The 16,607-nt window shown below is 34.4% G+C and overlaps 1 protein-coding gene across 8 annotated transcripts in view; it reads left to right on the plus strand.

Moving 5' to 3' along the window:
* The window catches only part of LRRIQ1 (leucine rich repeats and IQ motif containing 1), a 110,392-nt gene that overhangs the window by 23,300 nt on the left and 70,485 nt on the right, over window positions 1-16,607 (plus strand). For all 8 annotated transcript variants that reach the window (XR_004357260.1, XM_032688901.1, XM_032688900.1 and 5 more), the window contains 4 exons: window positions 3,392-3,568; window positions 10,451-10,927; window positions 13,072-13,213; window positions 15,611-15,730. Coding sequence is in view for 7 of the 8 variants with exons in the window: in XM_032688901.1 (XP_032544792.1) it covers window positions 3,392-3,568; window positions 10,451-10,927; window positions 13,072-13,213; window positions 15,611-15,730 (916 nt within the window). In the remaining variant the exon portion in view is untranslated. The remainder of the gene's footprint in view (window positions 1-3,391; window positions 3,569-10,450; window positions 10,928-13,071; window positions 13,214-15,610; window positions 15,731-16,607) is intronic.

Consider the following 16,607-nt stretch of genomic DNA (forward strand, 5'->3'; position numbering starts at 1 on the left):
TTGACATATGAAATGATATGCAGTTACCAGAATCCCTGAAATGAGTAGTTATGATAGGATTGTTAACCGATAGATTGTTAAATAAGGGAATAAAATGGCACATGGATAGGTTTTTTGTATATTTTTCTGTATATTGGACACTACTCAAGGTGTGGCCTCACCAGTGCCAAGTACAGGGGGAGGATCATTGCCTTAGTCCTGCTGGCCGCTCTGTTTCTGGTACAAACCAGGATACCATTGGCCACCTGGGCACACTGCTGGCTCAAGTTCAGCCAGCTGTCAAACAGCACCCCCAGGTCCTTTTCCACTGAGCAGCTTTCCAGGTACTCTGCTTCTAGCCTGTAGCTCTTCATGGGGTTGTTGTGACCCTGGCACTTGGCCTTATTGAATCTCGTACTGTTGGCCTCAGCCCATTGATCCAGCCTGTCCAGATCCCTCTGCAGAGCTTTCCTGTCCTCCAGCAGATCAACACTCCTGCCCAATGTGGTTTTGTCTGCGAACTTACTGAGGTGTCTTTGATCTCCTCATCTGAATCATCAGTAAAGATATTAAACAGGACTGCCCCCACTACTAAGCCTTGGGAAAGCTCACTAGTGACTGGCTGCCAACTGGATGTAGCACTATTTACCCATAGAAGTCTCCTCGTTTCTTAAGTATTCCATAATCTGAAACCCTATTTGTGGGCCAGTGCCATGAAGACTTAAAGCTGTCTGAGAAAGTTGCTCAGCAAAAGCACAGTAGTGTTTTTTAATTTACTGTGTTCTTTCATTTTCCTTAGAATTAATACCTTATAGTCTACAGCCCTTCAAGAGCAGCATACTAGTTAGAAATGAAATTTTAGATTTTTAGATTATGTTCCAGAGAATACGTGTGTTCAAATGGTAGAATGTCTGTTAGTGACACTCTTACTATAATTCCATTAAATGTAAAAAGAAGCATTTAATCAGTAAGAATTTAAATCATTACCAATTCTTTCAGCTAAGGAGATCAAGTATTTACCTGGGAAAGTGTTAACAAAATAAAATGTCTGAGGAAATGAAATTAGACACAACAGCTGGACTTCCATTTTGGATGTAATTAAAATATATGACAGATTTTTTTATTAGAAAAATATGATTTTTCCTAGTAATTTTGAAGAATCACCAAACTTGTTACTTGTATAATTTCAGGTCACTTAAAGGTAAGGTTTTACACTGCAATGTTACACAAGAATCTGTTTAGGTAAATTCTGTTCACATTTGATATATTAGATTGCCTAGTGTAGTGACAACAAAGTTTGGGATATGTGTGTGTTTTGGAGTGTGTATTGTATTAAGAGAAAAAAAAGAAAATGAAACCACTCTTATGTTTCTATTTGAAGATTTTTGCACAAATTTATGATTAGTATTCTAGTAGAAAAATAACTATTTGAAACTTTTAGTTGGGAATGTTTGAATAGTTTAAAAGATACCTGTATAAGTACATTCTTGATTGGTTTGTTTGTTTTTTAATGAAGAAAGTTATTTGCACTCCCGTGGTTCCTGCAAGTAATTTCATTAATAAAATTCCATAACTGTGATAATATTATTTGCATTGTTTTAATTCCCACTGTTTTACAGAACTAACTCTTATTTCATTTGTAATCTGGAAGGAAAAGCTTTCTGAATTTCAATTTAACTTTAAGAACTGACACTTTAGATTGCTTAACCCAATAGAGCTTTTATGATTAGACAAGAGATTCATTTGTCTAAAGGATTTAAAGTATGGAATACTATAAAATATGGATTTGCTGAATACAGCATTGACTGTAACTTCAGGCAATATGTTCCAGTGAACTTTACATAACCCCTTGATACCAACAAAGGAATTAGTTGTAAAATTTCCCAATCAGTTTTGTACTTTCATGTCCAGCCAGCGATAACACCAACAAAAGTGAAGTAGTAAGAAATTTCTTTTTAAAAATTAAACCCTGGGATCAGTCTGAGCACTCCTAGGGGAATATGTTTCAATGCTGTAATGATTAATAGAGCCTCTTAACTGACAGAATATTCACCAGGAAGTTTTCACTAAATGAAATGTTTACTCAGCCCTTCACCAGGAGAAACCCAGCTGGAAAAACTAGTGATGAGATCCCATAGCTCTAAGACACAATACTTCCAGCATTGATCAACTTTGATATGGCACTTTTTTGGTGTATCACTATTCCACATCAGTTTTGGTAATTTCTCTTTATGTATTGTGGAACTGTTGATCTAAACCCATCATTTTATTCCAAATATACTTTAGACAGTCTTAGCTTTCATTAATGGGCAGTAGTGAAGGAAAGTGTTCTATTTGCAAAAAACTTAATATTCTATTCTATTGAGTTATTTGGAATATTATAACTCAGTCATAGAAACTTTCTCTGATTTTAAACTTAGTGTATGTTGTCTGAGCTGCGTAGTAGTCCTTTACCTTCACAGGGCATTTTAAAATTTTGAAAACAGTATCATGTTTTTTAACAGTAGGGGATTTACAGCCTACAATAAGTATGCTTTCAAGAGTTCTTAAAGTGTTACTTAAAATTGACTTAGTGAAAATATTGAGTGATGATGTATTGGCTTAAATAATTTTGCAGTCTTCAAACTTTCAACAAATTTGGTCTTGTACAAGAAATATGAGAAACAGAGTTGTAGTACTAGATTACATTTCACAACAACCCAAACAAGACTGCATCGATGATACTTTTTTTTTTGGTATGTAAGTTTCTCGTACATGTTTTTTCTTACATCAGTGGCCCCAACTGTCCTTTTTATAGGAAGGAAGTGTCATCTCTACTCTCATTCCTTTCACTGATCCAAATTCAATATTTCAAAAGTGGATTTTTTTTCCTGTCAGTCATACTGAATATCATGTCACTAGATATTGTATATGCAAATGGTAAAGGGATTAGAATTGACAAGCTTTAGTATTTTGTGTAGTTTTAAATTTTAAACATTTCAAGGTGTCAATCAGTGCAATGTCTTAATCCTATAACTTAGTTTGCTGTGTTGCCTACTAATCAAACTCATTACAGGTGCCTATGCACAAATGTGTCAGATTTTCCTGTTACGGTTTGTGTAGGTAAAATTCTAACTCTAGTGAATTGAAAATGTTGCCATTAACTTTCCTGGTGTCATTATTTCAGCAGTGCTCTTTATGCCAAAAGAGTATTAAGAAGTCTTGCTATGTTATGTGTTTTATTCTGAGTTCCGTAGTTTATTAAGTATAAATTTTTAGCTAGTATGTTAACATATGAAGTAAGTGCATATATGTACCAATACTTAGAGAACTAACTTCATGTTCTGTCTTGTTATCTGATTGTATCAATAAAATGGGTGTTTTAGCATAAGGATTTTTTGTAGAACTAATTATGACTTTTTTTTTTCCTAAGATCTTCCTTGTTTAAGGTTCTTCCTAGTTTACAGTCTCTTGATGGTGAAATCTTAACGTATCATACTTTACCAACAACTGAAAGAATCAAAGAATCAGAATTAAGAACTTTTCTGGAACTTTGTCAAGCTCAAATTGAAGAAAATATTCAACTGAAAAAAAAGGCTGCTGAATTGGAGTATGTATTATTGTGAATATAAATTGCATTCAGAAATATGTTTTCATGTACTGCTAGTGAAGTTCCTGGTGTCTTATGAATTTTAATTAGGGGTTTTTTTGCCTGGAAATATATTATGAAAAGGAAGAGATGAGAATCATTTACTGCAGTCCAAAGTCTGTTTTACACAGATATTAAGATATGTGGGCCTTGAGTTTTGTTTCTTTAAGTTTGAGAAAACAAGTTGTTCAAAACCTGCATTTAGTAGTAGCTGAATGAATTTGTACACACAACACAGCACGGTGCTATGCAGGATTACTAGCTTAAATCCTGGAACGTGATTTCCAGCTTTAACTTAATCAAATGTAGTTTGGCTATTGATGCAATATGCTCTATTTTTCTTTCTGTGTTTGTTTTCCATGTATATATTACTTGCATTCTAAGTATTTGCAAAAAATTTGACCTCTTTTTTCTTAAGGTAGTGGATCAGATGGATCTGTTTCTAGGTCTTTGATTTCACCATACTTACCACCTTTATTACTATTACCATTGTTAGTTGTCTAGTGACTTCAGCTTAGACCATGAAAGTGGTTATTTGTCACTTATACCTGCTATCTTCTAATTGTTTTGTAATATCTAAATAGGTCAAACTTCTCATGTTTCTGCACTTGGTAACATTGCTTATTTTTTTTCTTTCATAGTTGCTTTTCATTTCCTATCAGGTTCACAATATTCCTATAGTCCTTTTAATATCCAACTTGTCTGCTAATGTTTGGAAAGATAGTTTTCTTCATTCTGCCAGGTACTGGACGTTATCCCAGAGCAGGTGAAGCATGTGATGTTTCACAGTATTTTAGTCTGAACTTTGCATACTCTGTTGGTTCAGGAAAAGTACGCACACATTTTTCAGAATCTGGTTGTTTTATATTTGCATATAAGCCTGTATATCCATGATATCTTTTTACTACCTAACAGTTTATTACTTTGGTGTATTATTGGCTTTTACTAAGCTGCAATGAAATCTTCATAGCTCAGAACCAGATTAATTTGAAACAAGGCTTGGATTAAGAATTAAATTGAAATTCATTTGGGAGAAGTTACACAGTGCAGTTTTCTATAACAGATGTAATGTGTAGGTGGCTCCTAAAACTCATTTATTTCTCCATTAAAGCTCCAAGGTATGTCTTCTCCACTTTTGTGATTTTTGGCTTCTGGTTTGCATCTTGGAAGCTGATACTTCCTAATCTATTTACCATCTCGAAATGGCATTCCTTCCTTTCTTTTTCTTAAAAGGAAAAAAGAAGAGGAAAAAAAAATAAATAAAGCACTCCACCTCCTTTATGGTTGAGAAAAATTTTCTGTGTCTGATATTTAGGACCAGTTTCATCATTATCCCTTGCAGAAAATAGTGCTGATCTATAGTTAGGATATGACTTGTGGGAGAACTGTAGTAGAATCTGAGGACCTAACTTTCACATGCATTTCTGTAAGATGGTAACAAATGGAAGAGAAAGATGATATTCATAAAATTTAATATTTTTTTTAACCATGGTCTGCATGAATGGACATAAGTAAGAAAGATACATAAGAAACTTGTTGGATAGTCAGACTCAGACCAACCATTAACTATTAATAGTTAATTCCTAGGCTTATGCTACTTTCTGGAGGCTGACTTGTATGTCTAATATCTTTTATTGAAGACTGGGAGCAGGAGGTGGAGCGCACACTTACCATACTCGCAGATCACAAAAAATTTGGAGGCAATTGTTTACGTGCCTGAGGGGAGAGCTACCAGACAGAAGGACATTCTGGGGAGACAGATCAACAGGAGCCTTGTAAATACAGCAAGGACAAGTGCAAAGTTCTTTACCTGGGAACGAGGTAAAGAAAGGAGGCCGCCTGCCCACTCCCAGGCTACTTGCTGAATGGAAGAGAGAAGGCCTTGACTTTGTCCAGGCACTGTTCAGCAAAACATTAGTCTTTTATCAATTTAGTTCCAGTCCTGAATCTAAAACACAGCACCATATGGACGCCTGTAATGAGAATTAATTCATCCCAGCCAGAGTCAGGACAATTGGACATAAGGAAAAATCTTTTCACTGCTGGGACAGTGATGAATTGCAACAGCTTGCCCAGAGAGGTCTCCTTGTTCTTGGAGATTTTCAAGACCTGACTGGATAAAGCCCTGAGCAGCCTGGTCTGATCTGAGAGCTAACCTAGCTTTGAAGCAGAAGATTGAACTAGAGACCTCCTGAATTCCTTCAATTAAGAATTTTTCTATGATTCTGTGTCAGTTTTGTTTGAAAGAGCCTGCAGATGTTTGAGAAGAACAGTAGTGGAAGAGGATATTATGTAAACATCTCTTCTTTCCGGAATATATGATTTGGGTGGAGAGGGGGAGGACAGGGTACAGGGAGGAGGGAGGGTTGTGGGGTTCTTGAGATTTTGGGAATTCATTCACAATCTTTTGAATTGGTAACTTTGACATGATTGAAACATCTTGTATCAAATTTAGAATTAAAATTAATTTCTTATGTGTTAAAACCCTTTTATTTTGACTAAAGTAAAATTTATGGATGACTTGAAAACCGTTGAAAACTGCAATTCATAAAAGGAACTCTAAACAACTTGTTTATATATAAACCTTAACAGCATAGCTATTATATGTACATATTGCAATGCTTTGGCTGAATTAATGTGACATTGCTAAAGAACAGGCCAACAACAGAGCAAACTTCTGTCTGTTTCACATCTTGCTAAGTTATAAGCCTCTGTAGGTGCGACCTCAAGTATGTAAGCTACCAAAAGTAATCACTGATTGCTTCCCTATTTCATGTTTCATACACCACTGCTGCCCAGTTAAATTATCTGTGCTGTTTCTTTCTGAAACTTCTCTGTTGTTGCCATGCTTAAGAATAAAACTTATTTTAAAATTTAATTTCTCTATTCTAATAAATGTTTTCTGTCACACGTTCTTTAGATGACTTGTAATGAGGAATCATATAAAAAAATATAACACCTTGGTTGCAGCAATTTGCTTTCAGTCATCAGATATGCAGATGTCTGGCTAGTGGAACTGTATAAATACTATATGTATAATACAGTGAAAATGACAGGAATTTCATAAATGGTATTGCAAGGAGAGAATATGAAAACAATGACCTCTTTCATGTGTTTTTAAGGGACTTTTGTAGGCTACAGTTGAACATCAGTAATGATGCTTATAGAAGCTTCCCTGAAGACAAATTAGATTTTACAACACTGTAGCAAAAACAAGCTCACATAAATTGTACTATTTGACTATTTCGTGTATCGTAATTATGAAAATCACAGTAGAACCACAAAGGGAAAAACATGATATTAGGCAAAGTTTTAACTAGTACACAAACTAGTACACAAAGAGGTAGAATATTGTTTATGATTTAGCTGATAAGGCCAGGAGAAAACTGCTGTTCCTGATTAGAACTGGCTTGTTTTTCCACTGTCTCTTTTGCCTCTGAGAGTTGTTCTGCTGATTTTTCCAGACTTATGGCTTCTTTCTGAGAAAGGTATGCTCTTTGAATAACCTGGCAGTCATTGCAGATGTGATTGCAGTAAGAAATTCTATACAAAATGTATCAGCTCTATAAGCAAGCTTCTGTAACCACCTTAAACTTCCTAAGTAGTAACACTCTGGCTGATTTAAACTCCACTGAAAGGCCTTTAAGGATGAATAACTTTGTCCTTTTCCATGTCTTTTAACTCAGCCTGTGCATGAATCCTTACGCTTCCTAGGTGCTGCCAGTGGGAGTTTACTCCTCCCCACCTCTACTCCTCCCTTCCCAAACGTTGCATGTGAAACTGAGCAGGGTTTGGTCTAAATTAACCAAGACAGTGATGGATACTCTTGGTGGATTGATGTGAGGACTGAAATTGTAACAGTCATTAATAAGTGCCTGATTTCAATTTCCAAAGAGATTAAAATCTTATTCTAATGGTTTTATCTTTCCTCAAAGTCTCTGGAAAATGCTAGCACAAATAGAGAGGTGTCTGTTTGGTAAAAAAAGCTACAGGTAGCTTTCTGCTGTTAACATTTGTTTGTGAAAATAATATCTCAGTCTTTAGGTAGTATCAGGACTGCTATTATAGCACATGTGTACATTGCTGCAAAAGACCCAGCCCTTTATCTCCTGGCTTATTCTCCTTTTCTCCCATGGCAAAAGGAGTTCATCCTTTGTGGTTACGCTAAAATTTGCATATGGCATAAATTACTTTCACTTGTTAGAATCAAAATAAAACTGTGGGAAGCCAGGCAGCCATTGAACATGAGGGAATGTGCTGGTAAAAGCTGGAAGCCATAGAAATTTTGCTGTAGCAAGACCACTGTGTTCATCTACATTTCATAACATACTAAGCAGCCAGACACTATGGATGCTGGTGCTTCCATGAGATAATCCCATTTCTTGTTTTGTATAGATGCCAGTTTATGCTTAAAACTTGGTTGTATCATAACCAAGAAGCAATTCCAGAAGATTTAGTGTGACCAGACCCCTTGACCAATAGTATGGGAAAATATCTGAAAGGCAAACAATGAATTTACATTAACTGAAAAGGAAATACTGTGGTATCAAAAGTCTTAATGCTGTCATATTTCTTACCTTGTCTTCTCTCTTTCCTTGTATGTATTTTTTTTTTCTATTAAAGAAGTAAACCAGTCCTGTGTATTTTCTGTTACAGCAGCTTCCTTTCTCTGGTTTGAATAAGCAATCTTCAGGAGCAGGGCTCAGATATCAAGAATGCAGGCCTATTGAGACACTGAGAAAGTTGCAGTGCAGCGAGAGGATACCTGAAATCCCTATTTTCCTAAAGGACCTACAAGCTGACTGCTACCTAGTACTCAGGCCCCATCATTTGTTGTCTGTACTTTGGAGCTTCACCCTTGCAGGAGAAACCCAAAAGTTACCAAACCACTTTATTGCTCATAATTCTCTAAAATGTCACTTCAACTTCCTTTATAATTTCTTGAAACTTAAGGTGATCTGACTGCCTAAAAGGAAAGCACCGATACAGAGGGCAGCCTAAAAATCCTGCAAAATCAATGTATAGTTGCGAATTGCCAGGGAATGTATCAGCTGGGAGACAGTGCATACCCACAGTGACAAGACTGTATTTTTCAGCCACTGCTTGGGAAAACTGCTCAAAAAGCAGCCACTGTGAAAAAAGTAACACATGATCCCTGGTGACCCCAAAATTACTCCCTGCTTGAATTTTGAATTCCCATCAACCTCCCTTCCCATTTCTGCTTGACATATTCGTAGCCACTTGAAGGGTGAAACAGGTACTTGAGATACCCCTGCACCTGTCATAGGAGAGGATGCACAAGTATCCTACTCGATTCACTGTTATAGTGGTTTGTTTTTCTTTCTTTCTGTTTCTTTTTTTGAGAATGAACATGGATACTCAGGATATGCTTTTCATGCAAAAGTTTATTTTGCCCCAATATATAAAACATTCTGGCATTTTCTGCAACATTTTTATTTTCAAATAAGCAACTAAAGAAAAGGGGAAGAAAAAAGTGGACATGGACTTCTTTTTAAATCTTTTTATATTTTTTTTGTCTTCTCACCGTAGTATTTTTTGTACAAATTTGGTAATGATCTTGTACCAAATTTATCTTTTTAAATACTTCAATTAATTAAAATTATTTAACTAAAATATTTGACTAATGTTATAGGTATTTTCCAATAAAGAAATTGCTATTCTTAGTATATAGTGTGTTAGATCTTTAAACAAATATATGCGTTGGTTTAAATATTTTTAGGAATTGTCATTTTTATGGAACTAACAGGAGTAGGAGTAATGTTGTGTAATGGACAATCAAATGCACAGCTATTGCACAATGAGTTGTGTGCTTAAGCTATATGGGTTTGGCTTCCAATTTAGCCATTCAGATTTTGTCCTTTAGCACTGAAGTTGCACTAACAGTAAAATCTTGTAAGATCTGATTCACTATGTTCTTAAAAATCTAAAATGTTTTTAGTTGAACTTCGTTAGAGGATATAATTATGATGGTAAAGAGTCTTTTCACAGTAAAACCTTTTAAAAGCTTCATCTTTCAAGAATGATGAACAAGAAGGAAAATTCTTTTATTCTAACTATAATTTTAGGACCTGATTTTTTCAGAAGAACAAGAAGATTGATTTTATTTCTACTTTTTCTCTTGAATTGCTGTCCTAGAATTGACTTTGTGCTCCTTGGAAATTAGCAACACATTACAGATCTCTGCATCTATCTATGTTACTGAAGAAAAATGTTTTCATGATTCCTGAAGTACCTGCTACCTAATATGATGGACGCTGTCCAAAGGACAGACTGCCATCTGAATCTGTAACAATTAGTTCATATTTACTCTTGCTCATCATTTACAGAGTGAAACGCAAAGAACTAATGAGAACCAGACTTCATAGATTACTGTTGCTTCAGTCTAGCACTTTACCTTATAGATGTATTGATAAATACATCTATACTTAAAAGTTTCTGTTTTCCTAAATTCTTTCTAGACATTGTGGTTTGTTGGTTTGAATCTAAGTCTGGGTTTGGTTGCTTTAGTTCTTATCTAAATTTTCAAATTACTGGTAGTTTTATAGTAGCTTTCATAGTTCCCAGATAAGGGATTAATAAGGCAGCTATAGGATTTATAGCAAAATTTTAAATATGTCCAAGAGAAGACAAATGCTATTAAGATTTATGAGTGTTGAAAATGAGTTTCCAATCAGAATAATTACTATTTCCTTAAGAATATGGAAACATGTAAGAATATTTGAAAATACAAGGTATTTTAGAAAATAATAGAGGGGATATATTCTTTTTAAAGCATTCTTACAGTCAGAAACACATGTAAAAACATTTTTATTTTTTTTTCAGAACTACTTCTTCTATTGATTCTGCACAGGGAAAATGCTGGTATTTTAATCAGTTGATGAAACTTAGTGTTAAACATCGATATGCACATGAATACGGTGAACTAAATGTTACGGACAGAGATGGACCAGAAGCACTTCAAAATCATTTAGAACAAACATCCACTGGCTGCCTACAGGAAAATAACCTCTTTATCATGGGTGTGACAGAAAATAAACAGGTCTTGTTGGATCCTTCCAAAAGATGGATTACTACTGGCGATACTCAGGCCACATTCATTAACTCCTCCGTACCTGTACACCAGAAGGAAAATAAAGAAGATCAGAGAGTGAAGCAGAAGAGTACTGAATCTTGTATTAATTACAGTGGGGAGAGCAAAGACAACAATAACATGTCAGCCCAACTCACATCACAACAATCAGTGATAGTAGCAAGTACTATGAGAAGAAATCTCCAGCTTTTTGAGAATGATACAGAAAGGTAAGACAGATGTCGGATTGCTTTCAAATAGATTATTCAGATAGACAATAGGAGTGAGGATTTCTTGTTTAAAACAGAGGCACAGAACTTGTAAGATAATATTTTTAAGCTTATTAGACAATAAAGAGTTATATTGAGGTGTTGCACACTAGGCTTCCATATTAACAAGAATCCTTTGTGGTATTCTGTCAGTTGATATATTAGAATATAGATATGTAAGCACTTCAAATAATTTAAAAATACTGTATAATAAGAGAATTTGAAAACTTCCTCTTGGTCTCCTTTAATTTCCTTTTTTTTTGCAATAATGTTGTGACATCAGTTCAAACACACTTGCAGTGTTAAGAATGCAAATGCTGATGTTTTCCAGAAACTTTGACTACAAACTAGTGTAAAGCTTTTTTGCTATACTCTCCATTAGACATTCAAGATTCATCTGTGTAGACTTTACAGTCAGTACCATTTAGAAGGCAAGAGGTAAAAATTCCTTAAATCTACCATCCTACTCCCTTGACCTTAGGCCTGTCTCCTGCTGTTGTGATGACTGAAGAGCTTGCAGCCTGCCCTGCTTTTGGTACTCCTCCAACATGCCTCAACCTGCTTCTTAAAACTAGAGACAGGGGTGAGAGGCCAATTCAACTTTTTCTGTGACCCTACATTTTCTCCCACATGAAATACACCGGCTTATTACCTCTATGGAATGCATTTACTGCTGATTTCTGTGGGTTTGGATGTACAGTCAGGGGAAACAGAAGCTGATTTTTTTTTGCCCTAAAGGGTCAAGTGTTCAGTTACAATTTCATAAGAATTCAGTTTCAAAAATAGATGTCTTGAGAACACTATGAAAAGCAGTAATGGTGGGTGTGCTTCTTTGTTCTGTTTAGACATGGTAAGTAGGCGGTAGTGCTTAGTGGATACTTAAGACACTAATAATTTGTCATAAAATTTATTATTCAGGAAGACCATGCAATTCATCATTACCTCTCAGCAAATTGAAATCAAGAGTACAGTAGTCTATTGCAGAAGATGAATGCTTAAAACAATTATTTTTGAAAAGTTAATTTAGTTTTTAGTTAATGTTTTAAATGCATTCCGTAAGTGTCTTTTTGGAGATGTCTCTTCAAAACAGAATGCAAACCATTTTTTGTGTTTGTTTTTCTAATTCAGTTAATGCTTCCTACAGATGTAAAGCTTATAAAGAATTCATTTTTGGGGGTTGATAAACTTAATAAACACATTTAGGGCAAAAAAATTATGTCTTGACCTCTGAAGTGTGCTGGGTTTTTTTTTTCTGAATAGTACTTCTCTATTTAAATAGATGCACTGCACAAGGAAAGAAATCATGTAAAGATTGGGGAAAATTTAAATCCACTGTCCAATTGAAATGAGTATTTTGTGGAGAAAAGGATTCCAAGATAGTAAAGATAGTAAAGTCATAATGCAGAGCTGACATTAAACTTTTTCTCCATGAATATAAATTAATTGAATATATATTTAGAAATCTCAACCACTGTAGAAATCTAAATAGTCTGTAATTAGTGCTTGTTAAAAAATGAGCAAATTAGAAAATTTACATGGATAACCACTAGTCAGCATTCTTAGATTAAAGGGTAAAAGCAGGAAAAAGATGAAATTGCGCTTTCCATTTTTCCTGTCTGCTCCATTGAAAATATCTGTCTCGTGCAGTTTTCTCTTTATTGCTTGGTATTTGCTTCTTTGGTTTTTTGGGTTTTTTTGTTTGTTTGTTTGTTTTGTTTTGTTTTGTTTTGTTAGTTTTATTTTTTTTTAGTTTTATTTTTTTTTATACAGGTGGTGGGAGTAAGCACACTCTTCCAAGAATTTATTCAGTCATTGTTAAACCAGTTCTGCTCCTAATTCTTCCTTTGAGGACTCTTCCTCTACAATGATTATAAATGGAACAGAGCCCAGCAGAGATTAGTCTTTAGATAATTGGATTTCAGAAGTTATAGAATGTGAATATTCTTCTAAACATATATGTCACGTATGGGTTGTAATTTCATGTTTAATGGCAGAACTTTTCATTTGTCACAAAGCACAGTGCTATGTTTTATGGTTGTAGTTTGGCAGATATGATAATCCAGTTGTACTGGCTGTGTCATTCATAAACGTATTTATTTTTCTAGGAGACTACATATGGCAGCGTCAGTGATCCAGTCCCTTTGGCGGCAGTACCATGCTCGGAATAAAAATGACTGCAACAAAACAGAGAATCATCAGTATACAGAAGCATTGAGACAGAAACATGAAGCTGCCACAGTAATCCAGGTTGTTTTATGGTATTCTCTTTACTTGTTTTGCAAATTAAATAAGAAAAAAAAATCTTACTCATTTTGTGTACTTGTACTTCTATCTGTTTTTGCTTATGAATTTATTAATAATTTAATAATTAAACATTTTTGTTTTATTTATTCAACATAAGCTTGATGTTTCTAAAAGAGAGACTTTATTAAATGTTTCATAGAAACATAACAATATTTTCCCTATTTTCACCAAATATTTCCCTGACTTATTTTTGCTTGATTTAATTCTAATATTATGCCTAAGAGATACTGTGCCCATGTTCTTACTGAGGCATGTCTGTGCTATTAAAGTGACAGATGCTGCACAAGTAATATATCATGTCTGATATCTATATGACTAACTACTCTTCCTGTCTCTTCCATCCTACCTATCCATCTCTTTCCTTCTCTCCCCATCTCCAAAAACCAGGATTGCTTCATCCATATTACCCTTGGGAACAGACCATGGCCTAGGCTATGGTAGATACTGAGCTGATAACAGTTAAATAGCATGGATTTCCATTTGCAAGAGTTGAAGTCCATACCTTGATTCTGTCTAGTTTGCTAACCAGACATAGTATTAGCCTGACACATTTCCAGAGTTAATGGTTTTTTTCTACATTTTGAAAGAAATTGACCGTGTTGGTTTCATATTTCAAGTTAACTTAGAAACATTCCGTATTGTAAGTCTTATATAAAAATGTCAGAAGTGACAGTGATTAAGGAGCAAAAATTTGTTACTGGAGTATATTGTGTAGCTAGCATATTAGCAATTGATGTCAATAAGTTTATTTAATCCTTTTTTGAACTTATATATTTGACCTCTACTACATATTAAATTGATGAGTTTCACAGATTTATATACTGATTAATATGTGCTTCTTTTCATTTGTTTCAAACATGATGATTTCCAAAGTGAGTATGAAAATAAAGTCCTTCATTATTTATCTTCTGTGTGTGTTACAGATTTTTAGGTCTCTCATATCCGTCCTTACATACGGTTTTTGGAAGTAAAATTTTAGTCTGTTTAGTCTCTTTTCACATTACTCTGTAATTCTTTCTATCTTTTTGTCCATGTTTGAACCTTTGCCGCAATCTGTTAAAATCTTTTTATAAAGAAGCAACTAGAACTTAATTCCATACGCAGATATATAATGAATTAGTACAGTAAGACAGTTTTCCTCTTGTTTCTTAGAAGCTATTAACATGCAATTTTTCTTTTTGATCATGACTGAGCACTGACCTGATGCTTTCATAGATTTGTGTTTATCCTTCTGTAGATCTACAGTTTATCCTTCTGCATATATCATTAGGATTGCTTTTCTCCTTTGTAAAATCTAACTGTGTGTGTTGAATGAAATATATTTGTTGTTTGATCACTCAGTAATATCAGGGTATTTTATCGGGATGCTTATGCAGATCTGTAGGAAAATAACAATAAAATTATAAGAAAGCAGTTCTAACACATTTAATAATTTTATAACAACCAGGAATTATGTGTGTAAAAATGGTAAAATTTTCATTAATTTACATGGTTGGACAATAATTTTCTAAAAATTAATGAGCTAAATGTTAAACCAGAATATGAGATTTACCCTTCTTATTTTAGTGCCTTCATTGCAAAGCCATTAAAGGTGGACAACACCACTTCTTTCATGACAGTGTTTTAAATGTGTAGGGCATCTTGAATTCTAGTGATGTCAAACACTGATTTTAGAGAAAATTGCTGTCTTGCATTTAGTTTTTTTAACTCCATCCATGTAATTGTGATCTCTGAAGTGTTTTTCCTGGATCTGATTCTATGCTTGGCATGTGTTCCTAACAACCTTCCTCGTTTTCTAGCACTTTAATTCCTAATGTATTCCTTTTTCTTTGAGATGATTGTACTTACTGGTAATATTTTTTTAAAATAAAGAGCTTAGTCAGTTAAGAAAGAGTAACTGACCTAGGTCAATTGCATGAGATGTCTCCAAGAATTGCTACTTGTAAACTGTAAGACATTTAGTACAACTGTATTTTTATTCTCGGTAATTTGAAAGTTGACACTCAGGTTTTTCTTATGTAGTCTTTCCTTTCAGTTTATAATAGTCCCTGAAGGAATTGTCAAATAATTAATTAGTTGACCCAGGTTTGTAGTTGAGGGAGTTGCAGGATTCCTTTCTGCTTACTTGTGGAGAGCCTCTTGAGTACTCTAAGCTTTAGACATATGCTGGCATTTAATTTGTCTTGTAGTTTTACATGTCACATAAAGTTCAAAAAACAGATCATTGAGCTATTAAACAAAGGCTCAAGATGTTTTATCTTCCTAATGGGATAACACAGAGAATCTGGATTTGGGGTTGATCTATGGCTTTGTGTAACATGCTTTAAATTTTTTGTTTAGGCATTTTGGAAGGGTTTTCTTTTGCGAAAGAAACTGGCCAGTGCTCTTGCAGCTGTTAAAAGTGATGAAGTGGAGGATGAATATGAAGAAATAAATGTGGATGCTTTCACCTGTCCTGGAGTAAGCACTGTCATTAGGATAAAATGTTCATTATTCTTCTTAAGGAATCATGTAGATGTTGGAAATAAAAGAAATTGAAAGGACTACCAAGCTAGAATTAACATGTTGGATGTCAAGAAATAAAAAAACATTTATTCATATATAGCTGATTTAGATATATTTGTCATGGATTAATTGATTCCTGCTCTTTGAGATGCTCTGATAATTACTGTGCTATTAATGTCAGACCCACCATAGAATCCCATATATTTCTGCAGTTAAATGCAATCAAATGAAAAGAAGTACAGTTAAATCAGAAAAAAACCCAAACCCCACAATTAGAAGTTCTGTAATGCTCAAAATCGAGACATTATTGCTAATAATTTTGGCAAGTTATATAGCATTAATAATGTTCTTTCAGTTTCAAAAGGATTGAAATTGGATCAGATGTTTCCATTCGAAGGAATAAAAACAGACTTCAAAGGAATTTGGGGAGTACTGTCACTTTCAAAATTGCATTTAGCTATACTTAAATAAAAAATAAAAATGTCTACAGGATCAATATCGTCATTCAGTAAACAAGGAAAAGAAATTTTAAAGGAACTTTATCTTTTATAGCCTCAAAAGACAGTCCACATAGGAAGTTCTAGACCCAGTATTCATAGTAAATAGTAAGGCAGCTGTTGATGACTTACCTATATATTTGACTGGAGCACTTTTTTCTCTAATTGCTCACATTCGTTGGCTGCCTTTTTTTTTAAATGCTTTCAGGTAAAGCAAAGAAAACTGACAGCAGTGTGGCCATTTGAGACCTAAAAGGATATGACTCAGATTTTTTTTCTTGTCTCTGAATGTGCTTATTCAGCTGCTGTGTCTTTGCAAGAGCCGTTTGTCAATA

The sequence above is a fragment of the Chiroxiphia lanceolata genome, chromosome 5 (assembly GCF_009829145.1).
Source record: "Chiroxiphia lanceolata isolate bChiLan1 chromosome 5, bChiLan1.pri, whole genome shotgun sequence".
NCBI lineage: Eukaryota > Metazoa > Chordata > Aves > Passeriformes > Pipridae > Chiroxiphia > Chiroxiphia lanceolata.